The following is a 20393-nucleotide window of genomic DNA, read 5'->3' as shown; positions in this document are numbered from 1 at the left end:
CTCAGATCAGCGCGGATTTCCCCCACCCACAGCTGCACCACCCGCCTCAACCGTCCGCCCGCGCCCGCCAACGCCAACGACACGCAACGGCCGGCCCCGCGCATGCGCCCACGGGACGCAGCGCGGGGGAGGAGGCCGCGCATGCGCAGCCCGCCCGGCGGCGCCCACCGCGAGGCCGGGCAGAGCCGCCGTGTGGCGCCCGCTTGGCTCCCCGGCTCGCCCGCCCGCCGCGGCCTGCGCGCAGCAAACTGCCGGGGCGGGGCCGGCTCCTGCGGCCGCCCCAGCGCAGCCCCCGCCGGGCCCGTCCGAGCCGACGGCATTTCCGGGGGAGGGAGCGCGGCGCGGGCTGGCGGGGAGCTGCGCGGCGCCAGCAGTGTTGACTATATATGGTCAAAGGCAGGGGAGAGCGGCGGGCCGCGCGGACGCTTCCTGGTTCGTGCCGCTGGGCACCGCGGGGCTGAGGCGGCGGCGGGAGCGAGAGGCAGGTCCGCTGCGCTGCGCTCGCCGCCCTTCCCAGCCCTTCCTTCCCAGCGCCACCGCCCGCCGCAGTAACAAGTGGGCGAAGATGCCGTACGAGATCAGTAAGCCCCCGCGCAGGCGGAGCGGGGGGGGGCCGGAGCGGCGAGCCGCCGGGCTGGGGAGGGAGGGGGGCCGGGCGGTGGGGAGCCCCTCTAGCTGGGGGGCGGCCGGGCGGCCCTGGACGCGGGCGCGGAGCCGGCGGCACCTCGCAGCCCCCTGACAGCAACAAGTGACCGCGTCTGCCGGCAGGGCGTGTAGCTGCTCGGCTGGCGGCCGGGAACGGGAAGAAATAAAACGTCTCTTTCCCCCCCCCTCCCCCCCCCCCCCCCCCCCCTTTTTTTTTTTCCTTTTCCCGTAGAAAAAGTGTTCGCCAGCCTCCCGCAAGTTGAACGAGGCGTTTCCAAAATTATCGGAGGTGATCCTAAGGGCAACAATTTTCTTTATACCAATGGAAAATGTGTCGTCATCAGGAACATTGATGTAATGTATCCTAATTTATTTGCTTTTGCTAAGTTGCATTTTGTTTTCCAGCCCCTCTCTGATGGCCTGTGCTTCATTCACACTTGGTAATTTCAATTGAGGTCACAGATCTGGGATCAGCATCGGGGGAATAAGCAGGGTGCATGACTCAGGTGTAACACCATCGGCAGCGACTGTAAAACCCTGTAGAGAACCCCAGTAAAATGTGTGGTTCTCTCCCTCTCTTTGCATAGGCTTTATACAAGAAAGACTAGTATATCCTGGTTGGCCCTGGTTGTCTTAAGTATCACTGTTACGGAGTTGAGTGTTGTGTTTGCCTAATAAATGCACATTTGCTGTGTTGGCTTGTTAGAGAAGCATGCAAATAGTTGCGAGCCCTGATGTTCAAATTCATTAGTCCGTAGCTTCTTTCCCCCTCTCTGCCTCTCTTCCCTGCACTTCAGGAATCAAAACAGTTGTCATTTGCTTGACTCCGTGGCGAGCTGGGTGCACCGAGTTCTCAGCCCTGGTCACAGGGAACTTTTCTCATCGATTAATACTAGAATGCCCTAGTTAATGTTTCCGGTGGTGTGGAAGTTTAGGAGTTTTTTTCTTCTCTCATCTTAACTAGAGAAATGTTAAGTGAGTTATTTAAATTACTACTTTTCAAAGATGGCATCCCTTTGAGAAGTATGGAGGAAGCATTACAAGTCTAGGCTATTGTCTTGCTACTGGTTTTCAAAAAATATCAAATTCTCCCAAAGGTTTTCTTTCCTCTCTTAACTGCAGATTTGGCCTGCAGTGAGGAGAGCTGCAAGGGGGCCAGTCATACCTCTCTGGAATTTTCAGCTCTCCACAACAATGGATTTGTTTATGGCTGCTTCTGTAAATTACTCTTGTAAACTGAGTTTTTATGAGCGGTTTTCCTGATTATTTTTTTTTTAGCACCCCCGCTATATTCAGGCATTTTTCTGTTGTCACGCTGTAATACAGAAATGTTTCTAATAACTCAATTATTTGCAAATTTCTTGTTTGATATCCATCTAAATTCATCCACTTAAACCCAGAAATAAGCTTACACTCTGGTTTCAATGTCTCAGTATAATATTGTTGTAATAGTGTTTTGCTCTCGGTATCAAGAAAAGTTCAATTTTCTGAAACCAGAAGCTCCAGTTAAACCTTGTAATGGCACACACTGTGATGAGAGAAGAGAGAAAAGCCACTCTGCTTATGTTACAGTTTGCCTGAGTTATGGATTGTGACCTCCTCCCTTGCACAGTGATTAGTGCTTATCTGACCCTATTTTGTGGGTTAAATTGGAAGAAAACAACTTGCTTTTATCTTCCTGAATGAGCCCAGTGCAAATGTCAGTCCCAGTGCAAGCCAGAATGTAGAGTGCATGGCGTGATCTGAGTACAGGTGAGGTGGGATTGTGGGAATTGAAATGTAGCGTGTATAAACTCCCAAGGGAAGTTGAGAATGGAAGTCATTAATTCTTTCGATTTATGGTGTAGTGTGTGCCAGTACACAAACTTACCTAACTGTCAAGTCTGCTACCGTTAATAATTGACAGGTGATGCTCTGCAGACAGCTACAGAATGTATTGTAGCAATGACACAAAAACTGACCAAAGCCCATGCTATGGCTTTTGTGACAGAGAATGTTGTGGTTTGTTCCTAACCCAGCATGGAATTGTCCACTGTTAATGTAGTGCCATGCCTTCTCAGAATAACACTGAGGCCTGTGTAATAGTTTGCAACAACCAAATGAAATACTGGGAGATTTGTGTGTGAACAGTTCTCCAATGAGATGGTTGTGCTCTAATTAAAAAAAACAAAAAAAAACCAAAAAAAAAAAAACCCCAAAAAAAAAAACCAAAACCCAAAAAAACAACAAACAGGTCATCAAAATGCAGTGATCACCTTCCTCAAGTTTGAAGCTATCTAGTATTAGTTAATCAGTGGTGATGAATATAGCATTCGGGGTTAATGCTTGATATTTGAGCATGATCTAGAGACTTTCTTTAACAAGTAAAAGTCCTGGAACAGTACTGGACTAAGCACTGTAAGAAGAACAAGTGATATTTGTGAGGTTTCATACCTCGTTAATATTTTATCGTCTTCATGGGTCTAAGCCTACTTTGAAGCTTGGAACTTAAACTGCTCACTTTCATATGTGGCTCTTGTTTCAGTGTTCGAAATTAGCCACATAAACTCACTCTTGTTGTTGAATCTAGTACTGGGTATTGCATTTGTCCCAGCTAACACTAAGATCTCTTTTTAGAAGTGGGTGGTTATGGGGGTTTTGATAGGAAAGACGGACAAGTTAGAAAACTGACTTTACAAGCAGAAATAATATTATCAAATAAACAGCATTTAATTTGACAGCTCTAACTTATTACCTGTTTCCAGAATCTGTTTACTAAATTTGGGAGTCTCTTTCATTTAACCCCTTAAGTTAGTCTTTTAACTCCACTTTCTCATCATCTTAGCTTCCTGGACTCTTAGAGCTTCTTTCTGTAAGATAGCAGCTACTTACGTATGCCATTACTAACAAAGTGTGTGGAGGTTTGAGGTCCCTGAACTTGTAGGTGATGCAGCTACAGAATGGGGGAAACATTATCTTGTCTTGCTTAGATAAAATCCAGTTGCGTGCAAAATGGAGAGTGACGTGCATGCTGTAAATGCATGATTGTGACTTAAGTAGGGCTTTAACACACTCGAGCAATGTAAAAGCAGGAATGAAAAAGAGAGCTGCTTCTTGCCTAAGTAAGCTGTATTCTGTCTCCTGAGATGTAGCAGCACTGCAACAGCAAGAACTCTTGGAAGCAGAAGACTGTCTGCTTTCTAACACAGAGCGGGTGTTTCAGTTTTTCCTTATTGGATGGCTGAGTCATACCGTAACATCAGGTGTTTTTTTCTGCTTTGGTTAAATCTGTATTAATTCTAGCAGTTAAAATGGGCTTTTGTTTAGACTGTATGAGTCAAGTTTCTGGAGCTCAAAGGTACTTGTGAACTGATAGAAAATGTTTTCTAGGGAATAGTCTATTATTGTTGTAGCATATATGCAGTGTATCTGGAAGAGGTGCAGAATTACTTTTTTATACAGTTAAATCTGAGAGCTTTGATGTCATCCTTTTTTTGTGTGGCACCTCTGTGGTGTTAATGCTACTGATCAGCTGAGACACAGAGTCAGTTTTATTGTCCAGCCTGAAGCTTCTATAAATATGTTTAAGACTGAAGAGAGAGAGCTATGATGGAGTGACAGTGATTTTTTTTTCAGAATTCCAGTACAACTCTTGATACAATGTATGCTTAATTTTCTTTCTCAACTATAGTGGAACTTTTGGATGCGTGCTGCAAAGCACAGCAGTGTTTAGTATTGTGGGTAACTGCTTTACCTGGGCCAGCTCCATAGAAAGAAAGCCCGATGCTTGGTCTGTTATTTTTGGAGAGTGTTTTTCTACCTTTCAGCAGGTCTTGGAGAGGAAAGAGTCACAGAAGTTCTGGCTGTTAGAGGAAATGCTCTGTGTCAGTTGTTAGGGGTTAGTGTGTTTTTTTAGTGGTACTGGACAGCAGTGTTCTGCAATATGTACTGCATTTCTCAGTTTTAGGCAATAACTCAATTTGACCTGGAAGGAAGGGTGTGAGAAGGCATGTAAGAAGAAATTCTGAATTTTGTCTTTGAATGTCTGATTTCATTCCTTTGAAAACTGGGCAATGCAGCTTGGTAACTTTTTTTTTTCCCCTTTAAACTAGAATCCTGCAATTGCTGACATCTACACTGAGCATGCCCATCAGGTTGTAGTTGCCAAGTATGCTCCCAGTGGATTCTACATAGCATCTGGAGGTAAGGTATCGGTGGTGCACATGATGTATCAGATACATGGACAGAGCTGTGAAAGTGCTTGATGCAAAACTTGCAAAAGAGAGTAGTAACGCTTCACATTTATGTACAGGCTCTACGTAGTCAATGTAACATGCCTCAGTGGAATTATATATATGTGCCTGAGGGAGGAATCACTTCTGTAGTTGTTCCTCTAACCATTCACTAAAGCAGTGAATTTGGTGACATGCTTGATCTTTGTAAAAAATTATTTAAATTAAGAAGAACCCGGAAATGTACTTTAAATACCTAGTGTGAAGTGTTAAAGAGAAAAAAATCTTAGTGTAATAAAGACTTGTGTGTATGCAGCAGAATGAAAAGTTATTTCTGAAATACAGGACCATTGTTTCTGTTTGTTAATAGATGTTGATACTTTGGGGGCAGGGGAGGGATTCTAGAAGAGCATATGCTCCTTTCTTTTCCCTCCTCCTTTCTTCCTGACCAAACTTGGCAAGACTTGGCATGACTTCTCTTACATTTGTAACCTGAACTAAACAAAGGTTTCTTTGGCAAGTTAGCAGGGGAAGAGGCTGATTCTCAGTTTCCATGTAATGCACGTGAATCAGTAGTCTGAGAGTGGCTAATGTTAATTTCTGGAATTGCTAGTGGAAACGGCTGCAGTTTTTGACTTAGGAAGAGCTAAACAAACTCTTTTAATAGAAGCTTGCTTCAAATAATTGATGTTTTTTCAGGAGGACTGGTAGACAGTTGAAGAATATTGACAAATACAATACGATAACCTCCATTTCTTAATAATATTAGCAGTTACTCTGTGATATTTTTTTCTAAATCTGCTTGCCGTTATCAAGTAGAAATGCTTCAGCAGCAAATAATGTGCCCAAACCCAGAAATACTTTCTAGTAATATATCTGAAAATAAAGCATTCTGACTATGAGCTCCTTAGGGAGTCCAGACTCATGTGCAGATCTTGGTAGACTCATGTGGTAGAATGGGAGTTTCTCTCTCAGCAATTTAAAGGGAACAATATTTTTTTAAACATAAATTGGAATATGTATCTTTTGAGTACTGGGGAACCTTTAAGAGCACTGATAGCACAGCTTTTTTTCTTCTTTCCTGGTCCCTCCCCTCCATCTGAAAGGAACCAGAGCCAGGATTTTCTTGGCACAGTCTTCTGTGTGGACCATATGTCAAACTGAATAACTTCTTCAAATCTAGATTGCATTCTTTATTCTACAGGTTTGGTGTTCTAGGTTTGTGCTGTGCTTAACCCTCAGAATATCCATCTATTTTGTTCTTGTGGCATTGCAGGTTTTCAGTCCTCTGTAAAAGAACAGTAATATATACAGAGCCTGATCTGTCAAGAAGTTTTTCATTAATATTCAGTATAAGGAAGCTCCTTGCTTCCTTAACAGGGGAATATTCAGTTGACTCTTCAGAAGTTTGTGTGTCATACCAGAGTAAATGAATTTAGGCTTCAGTATTTCCCTTAAAAAGTGTCTTGTGTATGTGATTTATAAATAGTTTTGTGATACTGCTGAGCATGGGGTCTGAAGATAGTATCAGGCTATTTAAGCTGTTTCCAAGTATATCATTAAGATTCATTTATCTATAAATCTGCGTTAGCCGTGCAACCTGCATTAATACTTCATGTGTTTGATGAGACAGACCTTTGGCAGGATGCTTTGTGGCTCTTTACGGTGATTTCTTTTACTGCAGTGTAACAGATGTAGTAATGGGAGATACCACAGAGTTAAAGCTATATACGTCCTATCTATTAATAGAAGGAGCAAACAATTAGATTCTGAAGTCCACATTAAAGTTCTGCTTCAATAACAAATTCTCTGTGTAAAATGAAGGATTCTGCATCTGTCCTTTTAGAAGTGGAGAAGACTAGTCCATGATCAGGTCTCAAAGATACAGGGTTACTGTATGTCTAAATTGAAATGTAAGAATGTACCAAAAATGTGAACAGAACTCAAAAGCATTCTGCTGAGGTAAAGTTTATATATTTTAGCACATGGTTTATTCTAAAACAGTGGCTTTTCTGAAAAGAAACGGAATTTTGCTCTGTGGATTTCATTAGAGACGTGTAAAGCTGTCTGTGTAGAATGATTCCTCTGGTTATAATGCTGCACGACAGTAATTGCTCTGAATTGAAGAAGTTCTAGGGCTGTGTAATACTGAAAGGAGAAACTGTGACCAGGGAAGATTTCATTATATTAAGTCTTAAATTGTTAACAACCTGTGCTATGTCTGCTGCTTGTGACATTATCATTTTTTAATATTCTGTTGGATTCCTTTGTAGTAATCCAGACGTTGCATGTGCATACCTGCACTATTAAGTGTGTACATACTTCTGTATAGAAAAAGTATACTGATGAATGTGCATGAATAGAGTTTGATGGGCAAAAACTTCTTTGTATGTTTACATGTACATGGTATTTTTATGCAGAAGGGGTTTGCTTTGAAGGTACAAAAAAGCTGAGGTATGAATTTCAGTGTCTGCCACTGTCCACTGGATTGCTGTCTTAGTGTAGATGTAGGGCAACGTACTTCCCAATGAAGTGTGGGTAAGCTACTTTGTGACTGCCAGGGGGGCTGGTTTGGGGTTTGGTTTTTTTTGTGTAACACAGCTACTTAAAACACACCAGCTGATTAGAGTTCCTATTGTTACTGCATAACTTTTTGATGTGTGTTTGCAAAAGTTGTCTTCATGTGTTGTATTTATTGCTGCATGTCTTGAATCTTACTATCTGGTTAAAAACATAGTTCGATGAAACGAATGTAGTCTTAAGCGTTCCTAAAACAAGTGATTTGTAGTAATTGGAATAGGGTAAGAATAATAGGTCCTTTGTACAAGTGATCAGTGTAGCTGAAAATCTGTATCCTGGCAGATTGCTGAGTCATGTGACTGAGTCATGCTGGAACAACAAATAGTTATACTCATTTTATTACGGCAGATGTCTCTGGAAAGCTGAGAATCTGGGATACTACACAGAAGGAACACCTACTGAAGTATGAGTATCAGCCATTTGCAGGAAAAATAAAGGACCTAGCCTGGACTGAAGACAGCAAGAGAATTGCTGTGGTTGGAGAAGGAAGAGAAAAGTAAGTAACTTTTTCGTGTGTGTACATACATACTGTAAACATCTGTATTCTAATAAAGCAGGTTCTTTGTAGAAAGCTTTTAATACTTCAACGGAAGAAAATCATGGCTTGTTTCTGGTTTAGGTTTCAAGTTATTCTGCAGCAGAATTCTTTATGCAGTATTTGACATCTGTAAAGCTCCTTTGAAAATACAGTTCTGTTAGAATTGCTCAGTTTGAAAATTGTGTAGGTCTTTTTTAAGAGGTGGGTATTTCGTTCAGTGACAGCTGTTCAGTATGCCTTTTGGTGGGTTTTTTTGTCTTAATTCTGATAGAGTATGGAGAACCACAAGACAATTCTTCTTCTTTCACCCCTCCCAAATTGAGAGGACATCACTGAATAAGAGTTATAAAGTACAGAAAAAAGTGTCTGTATTTTCTCCCTCAGCAACATGCCCATATTTTTAGGCCTTACTATGATAAGTAAAAGAAAATCACAACCATTTGTCCTTACCTAACTGAGGTTCCCATTTCAGTCAGGTGTGTGTCCTTTCTTTAATGTTTAAAGACTGACAGATCTTTAAGGCAGAGTCCAGACTAGGTAGTCTTATGCCTAAATGTCCAAACAGGTGCTTCTGTTCCCTCACCCTCTTCACCTTTTTCTAATCACAGTCATGCACTGTGTCCTGTTACTGGACAGAGTCTTTGTCCACCATTGCTCCATCAACCCCCACCTGTCCTTGGGTAGATACTATATAAATTTGCTCTCCTACCTCAAAAAGTTTACCAGTTTACTCTTAGGTGAATGCACTTTCAGTCTAGAATTTTGTTGAAGTGACTCTATATAACCCTTTTTAATAGAGATGCTCTGGCAGTTTATTACCACTGTATTGATTGTGCTGCGGTATTGTTTTTTAAGGTGATTTAAAGTAAGAATGACAAAAATGCTGTTAAAACTCTTCGTCCTTAAACCTTTAAGTAATAATATTTGTAAAAGTGGTGGTACCCAATCTAGGTTACATAATCAGGTAAATGATACAATGTCATTGTTATCCTAGCTTTCTGCATAGTCACTAAGCAGATAATTTACTGCTTTCTTTCATAAACAGAGGAGTATCTTTTGGATCCCTGAATTTTAGAAGCTTTATACATAAAATCGGTTTTCCCCTTCAGCAGATGACTCCTATTGAACATTAAGTTCTCTCTCAGGCAAGATCTCAGCCTTCAGGGAACTGTCATGCACTTGCATGAGATTAACGAGATGACCTAATTTCTTTTCTTTGAGTGCACTCATATCTGATGTTTACAGATGCTAGAGGGGTTAATCTACATGTAACTTTATGAGTTGTAGTTATTGTGTGCTTTTCTAACTAGATTTGGAGCAGTGTTCCTGTGGGATAGTGGTTCTTCTGTTGGTGAGATTACTGGGCACAACAAAGTGATCAATAGTGTGGACATTAAACAAACGAGACCATATCGTCTGGCAACTGGCAGTGATGACAACTGCGCCGCTTTCTTTGAGGGACCGCCATTCAAGTTCAAGTTTACAATAAGTGTGAGTTTAAGTTTAGATGTGTCTGTATTAAACTGTGCAGCAAGTTAACTAAAAGCTTTCCAACAAGCTTGCGGTTCTTGTAGAAAAAAATTTCTACAGCGAGGAATGGATATGTAACATCTACGGTCAATTCTCTTGTTTCAACATTCCTTTTCACTCTTTATTTTTGTTTCTTTATTCTACTAGTTAAAATCTCTCGTGTAAATTAAATGAAGTCTGAACCTACTACATTTAAGACATTAATTGTTACTGGAAGCCAAAGAAAATAAAAAGCCAAAAGCTGCTGCAGCTGTTTCTCATGGCAGAATTCATGTCCCTTGACTCAACAAAAAAAACCCAAACAAAAAACAACCAAACAAAAACTATTGCAGAGATACTGGACGTAATTGCAGTAGTAAATTCAAAATGTTCTTTATTTTTAAAAACACAGTAGTAGGCCTTTTATTTTCTTAAGTATGTGCCTTGTGTAGTCTTCATATGTTGACTTTAGTAAGGATTCCATTCCAGTTCTAGAAAAGGAATTGTTTTAAGGTCTGCAATCCAATGAAATGAGGTAGTTGCCTAATATATTTTTGAACTTAAGTTGATACTTGCGTTTTGCTAATCTGGTTCTTTTGGAACTCTGAAGTCTGAATTGCTTACCCGTGCTGCTTCGACTGGTATGTGATTCAGTCTTCCTTTGAAAGTGGTATTTGAGTTGGTACATGGGATTCTGTTATGGGCTGTTCTGTGGTTTAGAGTAGAACTTGTGGTATCATCAGGAAATAAAAAAAGTGTAGTTAAAGAAAGTAGGTTAGAACCTGCCTTTCATAACACTAAAAATAGTCTCCCAAATCTCTTTGCATGGGAGCTTTGGCCTCGTTGTGGCGCTTCCCTGTTTAACACGTGTTTTTTAGTTAGCGTGGTTTGAATAGTCTCCTACTTGTGAATAGTCTATTTGGGGAGTATACATCAGTCTTGCCTAGTTACTTCACAGAGCTGCCACTCATGCAGTCTCCCAGAAATGGAATTGCAGTAAAATAATAAAACTTATTCTTCATTCATGCGTTTTTTACAATAAGAAGCCTAAAGTACTCTTCTGTGTATGAAACTTAATTGGGCCACGAAGCAAGAGTCAGAATTTGGAGAATGTTGCAGAAGAATTCAGTGACCAGAGGGGAAGAACCCCATGTTTGCATCTAGGCTGCAGCTGAGGGTTTTTTCCTACCTATCTCTGAAACTGGGTACTTATCTGGTATTGTGTTGTTTGAACTACATCAGTATTGATGTCACAGTTTTTTCCCTGGTCCGTTGTTGATCCCCATGATTCTCTTCAGAGAGAGGCTGGACTTGCTTTGTAGCCATTCCCTACAGCAGGCATCTCCTACACAGCTAATTTATGGCTTGTGTGAAAGAGAACTTCATTGTTACTGGACTCTCTTATGCATGTAAAGCTCTGTTCTTATTTTGTATGCTGATTCTTACTCTTTTTTCCTACAGGACCATACACGGTTTGTGAACTGTGTGAGGTTTTCTCCTGATGGGAACAGATTTGCTACAGCTAGTGCAGATGGCCAGGTACAAAGCAAGGAACTCTATTTGTAGCAATTTGAGCATGAGAAGATTTTCTTGTGCATTTTGGGAATAAGATTAGTATTGTAAAATCAATGTTGCTGCTTTTTTCATGCTAAGAAGTGACTGGTTTAAACTATTAACTACTCTTCTATAAAGGTGTAACAGCTGACGTCAGCCAAACTGTTCTCACTCAGCTTTTTTCCCCATTCCACCTCCCGAGCGTATTACAGGTTATTTTGGCTGGAACACATTAGACTTTTGAAACATGTATGTTCTTGTTACAATCCTGAGAAGTCTGGCTGAAGTACTGAACTCGGATAGCAACCCAGCTCCATGTGGAGTCCCTGCTCCATGTCAAAGGGCATTTGACAATGACACTGTTACCGTAGGTAGCTCCTCCTTCCAAGAAGGCACATTCCTGTGACTGCAGTGCTAAACAGCTGCTATCACAGCAGGAATTAAAAAATGTAAGATCTTCCAGAATGTCAGATGTCAGGATCCATTGTGCAGAGTGGCTTAGTGTGATTATTTACAATTGTCATCTCCTTTGTTGTATCAAATGCAGGAAAACTTGTGCCTCTTCTTCAAAAATCTGGTGTTTGATAAAACTGCAAGCATGCTACCTAACAAAAGAATGATCTGTACAGTACAAGTAATAGTGTTTCAGTTCTTGTTTTTTTCCTGTTTACTGCTTTTTCCTTTAAGTTATATGTCTGTGCTCTCTTAAGATTTTTGTCTATGATGGGAAGACTGGAGAGAAAATGTGTGCTCTTGGTGGAGGCAAAGCTCATGATGGAGGTATTTATGCTGTAAGTATCATTTCATTTGTGCAAGTGGTCCATAGTATTTCATTACCAAGTTCATGGACTGTGAAGTCTTGCAACAATTAATGCATTTACTATCTTGTAGTGACATTTGTTTTTGCAGATTAGTTGGAGCCCTGACAGTAGTCAGTTGCTTTCTGCCTCTGGAGATAAAACTGCTAAAATCTGGGATGTCGGTGCTAATTCTGTTGTCAGTACTTTTAACATGGGATCAAACGTATTGGATCAGCAGCTGGGTTGCTTGTGGCAAAAAGATCATTTACTGACTATCTCTCTCTCTGGCTATATCAATTATTTGGACAAGAACAATCCAAATAAGCCTTCACGTATCATAAAGGTAAGCTTCTATTCTTGCACTAGTTTCTGCAATAAATGACACTGTGGTTGAAGTTGGCTAGATGGAATAGTAGCTGTTGAAAAATGGTTGTGTTAAATTAGCATTGCCACACACACACATAACATTTTAACTTCTTGATTCGTGTGGTACTGTGCTTTGTGCGAATATACAGACTGATTTTAGTTTCAGTTAAGGTCATTAAGTCTTTAATAGCAGCTTTTCAGCATTCTTGATATGGGGGGGCGGGGAAGTACAGTGCAGAGAGAATGAGACATCACCAGTAGTTTTCTGCTAGAACTAGTATATTGTGAACAAGGTGACTAGGGTTACTGTGCAATTGAGCTTCGATTTTAGGATTTAAAGAGTAAGCTGACACAGTACTCTCACGGGAACTTATATTTTTACATGAACTAGATTTACATGAACGTCCCAGATTCTTGATATTGCAGCTGTAATTCTGGTAGTTGGTGTGGGTACATGACTGTATTTAGTAGTCTTCCCTGAATCACTGTGCAAGCAAACTTTGTTGATGAAAAGTGCGTGAAAGTATTTTGGCCTAGCAGGATAATAAGGATATTCATGATGCCTATTCTTTCTCCTCAAGGAGTGGTACATGAAAATAGCTATGCTGCAACAGTTAAATGGCTGCACTGTTAATTAGTGATTTGTATTCTGGGTGACCTGTAATGCTTGTGAATAAAATAGGTTATTCAGAAAATAATGTATCATAACTCTTCTCAAACAGGTTTGACTCGAGTATGTGTTAGGATGAAAATTTGCCCATCAATAATGATTTGTGTCCTATTCACAGGGTCACAGTAAGTCCATTCAGTGTCTTACGGTGCATAACAATGGTGGGAAGTCCTATATTTACTCTGGAAGTAATGATGGTCATATTAATATCCTTTGAATGATAGTGATGCTTGTTCTAGCCTTATAGTCTGAGAGAGCTCATTAGGAGGAAAAAAGCTTTGCCAAAGACAAAAACTTATGCTTATTGGACACAAATGAATATTTTATGTTTGAAGAAGTTTATTTTGCTTTCCCATAACTTGCCTATTTTACTGGTTGCCTTACACTTGCCTGCAAAACATAAGCCAGTTCTTGATTTCCAGTTGTCACTTCTTTGTGGTAGATTGTTAATAAAGAGAAGCAAGCAAATATGTAAATTAGCCTCTTCTAACTTTCTACATGTTCTGTCATACATGCAAAATATGTACTGTTGTCTGTTGTTACATGCAGTAAATAGCTACATCTTAGCATGTGTTGGACATCATGTATCTAGGTTTTCAGATCAGGTAGGTACAAGAAAGATAAACTCCTATTGACCTATCTCTGATCCATAATATGCATTTTTCTTTACAGCTGTTTTTTTCCCACCTTTTTTGTTTTCTGAAGTTCTGTGACACATTGTGTTCTTTATTTGGTATCCCAAATGTCATCAGGCCTCTCACTACTGAAGAGAACCTGTCCTTCTTTTGAGACTTTATTTCAGTTCTGTTTGTTTCTGGAGCAAAACACTGGGAATGCAGCCTGGTTCCCAGAGGGCATGTTAGAGGTTGGGATGTGTTCAGCTAGAAGACTGTTGGCTTTTCTTCACTGATCTGAAGCTTATAAATAAAAATGCAGTCCTTCATCCTGCCTGCCATGATGCATTAAAATGGTATCACATTGGCGTAAACTGTCATGTGTTTATGTAAACATGTGTCATGTTTACAAAGCTGTAGTATAGTGTTAATAGTTCAAACTGATGTTAACATAAAACATCAGGGAAAGCCAATGTTGCAGGACTTCTAACTGTAATTCTTCAAAAAGTATTTCCTATCCTCAGACCTAATGCTAATTGTTCTAGTATTTGCTGCTGTTTGTGGTAGGTCATTTAGCTCATTACAGAATATGAGAGATTCATTCAATAAATGTTTTGAGGGTATGTGATTTGGTTGAACCCTGGACAGGTTGCCCAGGGAGATGTAGTGTCTCCATCCCTAGAGGCAGTCGAAACCCAGCAGAATGGGCAGCCTGTTGTAGCTGATGCTGATCTGAGCAGTGGGTTGGACTAAACAATCTCAAAGAGGTCCCATCTGCCCTTAGCTACCTGTCAGTTATTTAACTGTTTATGACGCTGTATCTAACTGCACCAGTATCTTCAAATGTTCCTTAATTCTATTATGCACATTATTGGGATTCTGAAACTGGAGAGAATGATGGCTTTTCTGGGAAAGGCCATACAAACCAGGTTTCTAGAATGGCGGTGGATGAAATGGATCAGCTGGTCACCTGCAGTATGGATGACACCGTGCGCTATACCAACCTTAGCAAAAGGGACTACAGGTTAGTTAAAATGTTACCTTTTGTTGTAGTATGGCAGCCCTAATTATTTTACAGCAAGAGTTTTGTTGATTTATAAGGTAAATAATTCTATGCTGCAATTAATTCAGGTTTTAAGTTACCATGGAAACTGTAGAAATGATTGCTGTACCAACCTTGCTTTTTTCTGTGACAGCAGGAAATGTATCCCAGGCTCTTCAATTTATCTCATGCCTTCCACAGGTTACGTAGAGATCTGCCTTGTATTGGATGGCTTAGGGAACTGTGGGAAGGGCATCCATTTTATGATTCATAAATACCCAGGAATATTGGTAATAAATGTGGTTAGGAGGGGTGAGAAGCAGCTGTTTCTCCATGGACATCACAACTGAAGCAAAAAACTTTTAAGAAATCCAATTAAGATCGAGTTAGTTTTAAAAAATCAGACTCTAATGTAGTAACTAACTTTCACTTTGAAGGTGTACTGCCTGAGCATGGTACTAATGCTTTAAACAGTAAACAACAAAACTTTGCAGATTATTTAAGAAAAAATCATTATGCATGTTCTTGATCATTAGTGGGTGATCATTTGAATAGACAATCTGAAATAATGATAGATATGGCATAATTTTTTTCTGCTTTGTTCTTCCTGCTCTTCCACCTTGGCATGCCTTCCTCCAGTGGCCAGGATGCTGTGAAAATGGATGTTCAACCAAAATGTTTAGCTGTGGGTCCTGGTGGTTATACTGTAGTTCTGTGCATTGGACAAGTAAGTATTAACTTGTGGATTATCAACGTAATTTCTTTGTTAATAATACCATGTATGGTAACATGATGGTTTCTGACAGATCTATCTAGTGTAGGATCACCTTGCACATCTGCAGAATTTCCTGATAAGAGCCATGGGAAATATAATTGCGCAGGATACTTGATAGGCTTGTGTTTCCGCATCCTGTACCAATGTGATAGTCTTATGTATAGATTTAAATTTCATATGATCCCTCATCTGAATTTGTTGTCAATACAGCTTTGTGCTGGAAAGCTCCACCAGTCTGAACTCTGCTCTTGCCTGATCTGTTAAGTGACACAATTTTGGGGAAAGGAAAGCTCCTGTGTTGTTTCTTGTTTGGTGGGTGGGTTTTTCCCCCAATTGATCTAATTAAGTAATGCTGTTGTACAGCATTGGTAGCTCTAGTTTGCTTGCCAGTAGTATTCGTATCACGCAAAACCAGAGAGATTGTACCAGGGCTATCTTGCATCAAAGCATGCTTAAATTCTAATGATTTGTGTCTTCTGTATGGATGCTAATTTTATGCTTGGGACTTTCAGAAGTGTTGCCCAAACCTGTTTTCTATGGGAGTTATAATCCCAGTTGTCCATATTATAGAACAGGATAGGAAATGGTCCTTAAAATTTAATTGCAATATTAACTTGCTACTAATTTCGTTCTGCCTCCCTTCCTTTAACAGAGAACCCAGAAGGCAGTAAGCATTGTTAAAAATACTGTTTTGTCCATATTTGTTTGATGTTCAAGCCAAATGAGGTGAAGCTGAAGGCAGTAGAACATGCCCTGCACTATCCAATTTAGAGGGCATAAGTACTCCAGTACAGCAGATTAGTTAGTCACAGCACGTAAGCATTTCTTTTTGGGTTTGGTTGTTTTGTTATTTTTGCTTTTTTTTTTTGTTTTAGAGTTTAAACTCTTCTCTAAGATCAAAATATACTAAACTTCTGAGCAATTGGAGTGGACTTGTATTGATGACTAAGCAGTTTGGATTAGTTGTAGTTTGGTTTTAGGCACTTTGAAATAAGGGTCTTAGTTTCTGGGTTTCTATTTGCAGATTGTCTTGATGAAAGATAAGAAAAAAAAGTTTTGCAATTGATGACCAAGCAGTTTGGATTAGTTATAGTTTGGTTTTAGGCACTTTGAAATAAGGGTCTTGGGTTTCTATTTGCAGATTGTCTTGATGAAAGATAAGAAAAAATGTTTTGCAATTGATGACCTTGGGTATGAGCCCGAAGCTGTAGCCATTCATCCTGGAGGAGGGACAGCAGCAGTGGGAGGAGCGGTAAGGTTCAGCTTCCTAAAACTCTTGTTTTGAACACTGGAACTAGTAACAGAAGCATTTAACAATAGTAGGTGTGTTGTGTTGAGATGTGGTAGGTAGCAGTTCGTAACAACAGCTGTATTGTAACAAGTAAACTATGTGTAATTGGTGGTCCTGGGCTTTCATGCCCTGGGTTCTCTGACCGTTGTAGCCTAATGTCTATTTCATTTTATCTTGTATTTGCTGATCTTTACATTGTGAATTTGTTTTTAACCAGTGTGTGCTTGAAGTAGGCAAATTCTTGATTTCAAGTCTATATTCTAGGCTTGGTAGATTGTAGCTAGCATAAATGAGTTCCTTATATACATAAAGGTTCTTTAAACTATTTCTAAATATAAGCACTACCAGATAGAATTGATACTGAATTTCTGGAACTTTTTGTAAGCCTTCCTCTTTCTATTGTAAAATGACTTTTTTGGTTTGTTTCTACCTTCCTCCTTCTTCACTATTAATTTGCAGGATGGGAATGTCCATTTATATTCAATCCAAGGAACCTCTTTGAAAAATGATAATAAGTCTTTGGAAGCTAAAGGTCCTGTTACAGACCTGGCATATTCTCACGATGGTGCCTTTCTTGCAGTCTGTGATGCAAACAAAGTTGTCACTGTCTTTAGTGTCACTGATGGCTATGCGGTAAGAACTGTTGTATTAGCAATTTTGTTTAAAAACAAATTGACTGGCATCTCCTGTCTAAATCTGTTGTAAAATACAGTGTAGCTGGTGAGACTTAATTGTTAAATATTCTTTGTATTTTTTGTTTCTGTGACTTGTGTTTACCTGGTACTTTGCGTTAGTGTTGCTTTTCACAGCAGCCTATGTGAAGCCTCCAGAACATAAGAATAGGTGAGGAAACGTACACCATAGGTTGGCTACTGGGCAAACATGCAAACCTGTCTAATAGCTAACACATAATTAAATGGGGGAGAAATTGGATTTCCACAGGCTAGCAATAGTTAAATACAAAAGACTACAAAGTACGCAGGTTCCTTATTCAGGTCAGCTGAATTAGTGTGTTTGGGGTTTTTTTTTTTGGTTTGTGCTTTTTAAAGGAAAAAAAGTCAACAAAATGCCTGTTAGAATTTGTATGCAGTATTGTAAAATGGACAAGAATGCAGGCTCCGTTTGATAAGAATCATGCAGTACAACAAAATGTAATTAAATAAATAAAAAGTTGGCAATAAAATTCTGCTGGCTGTAGTGCACAGTTCTATGGTAAGAACTAAGCAATGAAAGGGATATATTAGGTCAGGGAATCTTGCTTTATCTTTCAATCTAGTGTCTTTGAACCAAGAACCAAAAAATGGGCAATTTACACATATTGACTGCCCAGCTGATCAGCTTGTATAAAGTCATTAAGCTTTGACTGAAACTACACTGAAGTAAAAAATGCAGGATGCATTCCACAAAAGCGTTTCATTCTCTAAGTAAAAATTGAAATAATTTTGCTTTTAGGAACATCTGTGGGGTTATTTTAAAAGTGACTAAGCAAGAAGTGACTTGTTGCACATGCACTTTACAGATCCAGTCTTAGTACTTTTTACAAAAAGTTTGGATTTTATTGGCCTGATAAGTGTTTCAAGAAACAGCGTAAAATGAAGCCATCACTTGGTTTGTTTAGGGCATCTATCTGTACTTAAGATACATGTTGTCTGGAGTCTTGCTGTAGCTTATTGTGATGCTACACATTAAAAGTCAGTGATTTCCTGAAATAGCTTAGACTAACAAAATAACACTGTATCTCTGACTTTCAAATAGGAACATAATGTCTTTTACGGACACCATGCAAAAATAGTTTGTATTGCCTGGTCACCAGACAATGAACACTTTGCTTCTGGAGGTATGGACATGATGGTATATGTTTGGACCGTAAGTGATCCAGAGACCAGAGTAAAGATACCAGGTATGTTTCCTTCAGTATCGTACTTCTGAAAGTTGCTAGTGTTTCTTGAAATCCAGCACAGTACCTGCTTTCTAGAACTCATGGTAAGCAGGCTTTGAATGTTCCCAAACAAATCTAGCCGTTATGTTAATCTTTATCTAGCTACAATAGCCAGTACTCTGCTGTTTTTTTTTTTTAAAGTTACTATGAAGTAACATACACTAGCAGTATTTAATGTAGCTGAAAATCACTTTTGGAATATGTGCTGAAGTTATTTTTATTTTGTCAGCTTAACCTTTCTAATTCTTTTTTGTTATTTTGTGCTGCCATACAGATGCTCACAGGCTACATCATGTAAGCGGCTTGGCATGGTTGGATGAACATACTCTGGTAACAACATCCCATGATGCTTCTGTCAAAGAGTGGTCTATCTCCTACAATTGAAATAAGCCCTCTCTTTGGAAGGACCTAATCAGGGACTAGAACTACTGCAGTGGAACATAGCATTTCTCTTAAAGAATCTGTATTGGCCTCTGGGTCTGCTATCATATCCTCATATCTTTACAGGGTGTTCATATCTGTAATTAAATGTACTTTGAAAGCTTTAGCCAGTAACGGTTTGCACATGAAAAGCACTTAAATTATGTCTGGAGCTTAACCTTTGTGCTGAACATTCCAGAGGCAACAGCCAAGCAAGTTGGTGTGAAAGGTTCAGGCCTGAAAGATTCAAACTCAAATCAGTTGTCCTTTTCTAACCAAGAAACATGAGACTGTGTAGCATGAGAGTAATATTTCTCATTTTTTCTAATTACAGAACATTTCTGTACTAACGGTCATAGTAAGAGTATTTAGTTGTGATCTCTGAAACCAATCAAGCTGTGTGCAGCTACTGTATATTGCTTTGCTTCTCTGTACTGCACCAAACTGTTGCCTCAAATCTCCTCCAGATAACAATGGGGTACATACATAATAAACTTTTTATGTATTTCATGTCAAAGCTTTGTGGTTTATTTTAAGGTGGAAGTGTGGGGTTTTGATGTACTTACTGTTGTGGGTATAATGTTTACAAATAATCATTGTGGCAACTTCTTGTTTCAGAAACACACCTGTTATTCATGAATTAAGAATGTGTGGCCATTTCAATGTCAGAAAATAATTGTTTCAAAGATTAAAGATATTTTCTGTTTGAAGGAGGTGAAGCATGTTATTGTTCAAAAAAATGCAGTACTTTACCACCTTTTTGAAAATACAGGAATTCAAGTGAAGCGCTGTTATGACTTGAAGTGATTTTTGAGAAGATGATGTTTGCGGAGTAAGTTTTACACCTTTGCATGTGCAGAGCAGTTGCATAGAAGCTGTGATCTAATGTGAACAGACCACGATCTTGTATTTAGTTCCCTTCTTACACGCTACAACACATTTAATTGATTTGAAGCTAGCAGTCAAACAAGAGTGGAGGAGCACACTCATGGAAAGCAGTAGGAAGATTTGTTACCATCTCTAAGTGGCCAAAAGAAGTTGTTGCTATCGAGAATTTTGGAAGACTTAAACCTTTCTGTGCTAAGTCATCACCATCACCCTTCCAGTGCTCTTTGGTTTTTATTAAGCTTTCTTTTCTGTGTGGACTTGTGTGTTGGTTTTTTTTTTTACCAATCATATTTCTAATGACACTAATTACAGCAAATAAAGCGCTTTTGCTGCTTCTCATACTGTGGATCATTGCTCAATTGCTGAAAAAAATTGCCTGTCAAAAATGACTTGGTGAAACACCTTTAAAAGGATAAATGTTGATTTCTTGTTAGGGAGTGGTGGTCAGATATTCCCTGGTATGCAAACCAACATTAGAACAGTTGACAGATTTTATCTAAGCAGAATATTCTACCTCATGGTTTCTTTGTGCTTGGTGTATCTCTCCATTA

General features: G+C 39.6%; 1 protein-coding gene across 1 annotated transcript; it reads left to right on the top strand.

The window, feature by feature from the left end:
- Positions 1–332: 332 nt before the first annotated feature.
- WDR1 (WD repeat domain 1) lies at positions 333–20181 on the top strand. The gene is made up of 15 exons (XM_055707082.1): positions 333–581; positions 878–999; positions 4737–4827; positions 7785–7932; positions 9285–9465; positions 10945–11022; positions 11748–11828; positions 11947–12180; positions 12992–13081; positions 14357–14511; positions 15169–15256; positions 16446–16556; positions 17055–17228; positions 18351–18495; positions 18809–20181. The coding sequence occupies exons 1-15, from the start codon at positions 566–568 to the stop codon at positions 18916–18918; spliced, it is 1824 nt and encodes a 607-aa protein (XP_055563057.1). The 5' UTR covers positions 333–565; the 3' UTR covers positions 18919–20181.
- The last annotated feature ends 212 nt before the right edge of the window (positions 20182–20393 follow it).

The sequence above is a fragment of the Falco cherrug genome, chromosome 1 (assembly GCF_023634085.1).
Source record: "Falco cherrug isolate bFalChe1 chromosome 1, bFalChe1.pri, whole genome shotgun sequence".
NCBI lineage: Eukaryota > Metazoa > Chordata > Aves > Falconiformes > Falconidae > Falco > Falco cherrug.
This window is presented reverse-complemented; position numbering and strand designations above follow the sequence as displayed.